Genomic DNA, 687 nt, shown 5'->3' with positions numbered 1-687 from the left:
GAGTTATCATGCATTACACTTTTTTTCTCCTAATGTTTGTACAGGTTACCAGGTGAAGAGGCCAGTGATTGGTGGTATTTTGGACTCTGATACAGAAGATATACAGAGGGCCCAGATCAATCTCTGGCAACCAGGTAGTGCAGCTTATGCATATTCATAAATATAAAACTACTACCAAAAAAAAACATTAGTTTGATCCTGTGCTGTGTCCTCCGCAGGTGGAGATGGCATGTGCTCCTCTGCTGAACTGAGACCAGCTCTGTTTGGGATCAACTCCACATCAGGCTGTATGATTCCTGCGAGTTTGCTGAATATGACGCAGTGCAGTCAGTTGAGGTGAGTAACACTGCTGAAGGGTTTTGAGCACAATACAATAGATTCCTGTAGAAGAGTTTCATCTGAAAAGGCTTCTTTTGCGTGTGGTTTCAGAGAAACAGTGCGTGGTGCCCTTGCTGGATTAGTGCCTGCTACACTCGTCTCCACAACAGGAAAACCAAACTTTACCAACCTATCAGACTGGGTCAACATTACTAGTGAGCACTACATCGTACAATTATCTGTAATATATGACCCTGGACCACAAAACCAGTCAATTTCTCGAAATTGAGATTTAAACATCACCTGAAAGCTGAATTAATAAGATCTCCATTGATGTATGGTTTGTTAGGACAGGACAATATTTGGCCG

The 687-nt window shown here is 42.4% G+C and overlaps 1 protein-coding gene across 1 annotated transcript in view; it reads left to right on the top strand.

The window, feature by feature from the left end:
* LOC107599155 (tectonic-2-like) overlaps positions 1-687 on the top strand; it is a 15,755-nt gene that overhangs the window by 12,396 nt on the left and 2,672 nt on the right. The window contains exons 9-12 of the mRNA XM_016290669.1: positions 4-10; positions 45-134; positions 219-336; positions 430-533. Of these exons, the coding sequence (XP_016146155.1) occupies positions 4-10; positions 45-134; positions 219-336; positions 430-533 (319 nt within the window). The remainder of the gene's footprint in view (positions 1-3; positions 11-44; positions 135-218; positions 337-429; positions 534-687) is intronic.

This window comes from Sinocyclocheilus grahami, unplaced genomic scaffold (assembly GCF_001515645.1).
Source record: "Sinocyclocheilus grahami isolate Dianchi unplaced genomic scaffold, SAMN03320097.WGS_v1.1 scaffold261.1, whole genome shotgun sequence".
Classification (NCBI taxonomy): domain Eukaryota; kingdom Metazoa; phylum Chordata; class Actinopteri; order Cypriniformes; family Cyprinidae; genus Sinocyclocheilus; species Sinocyclocheilus grahami.
Note: the sequence above shows the minus strand (reverse complement) of the source record. Positions and strands in the feature narration are given on the sequence as shown.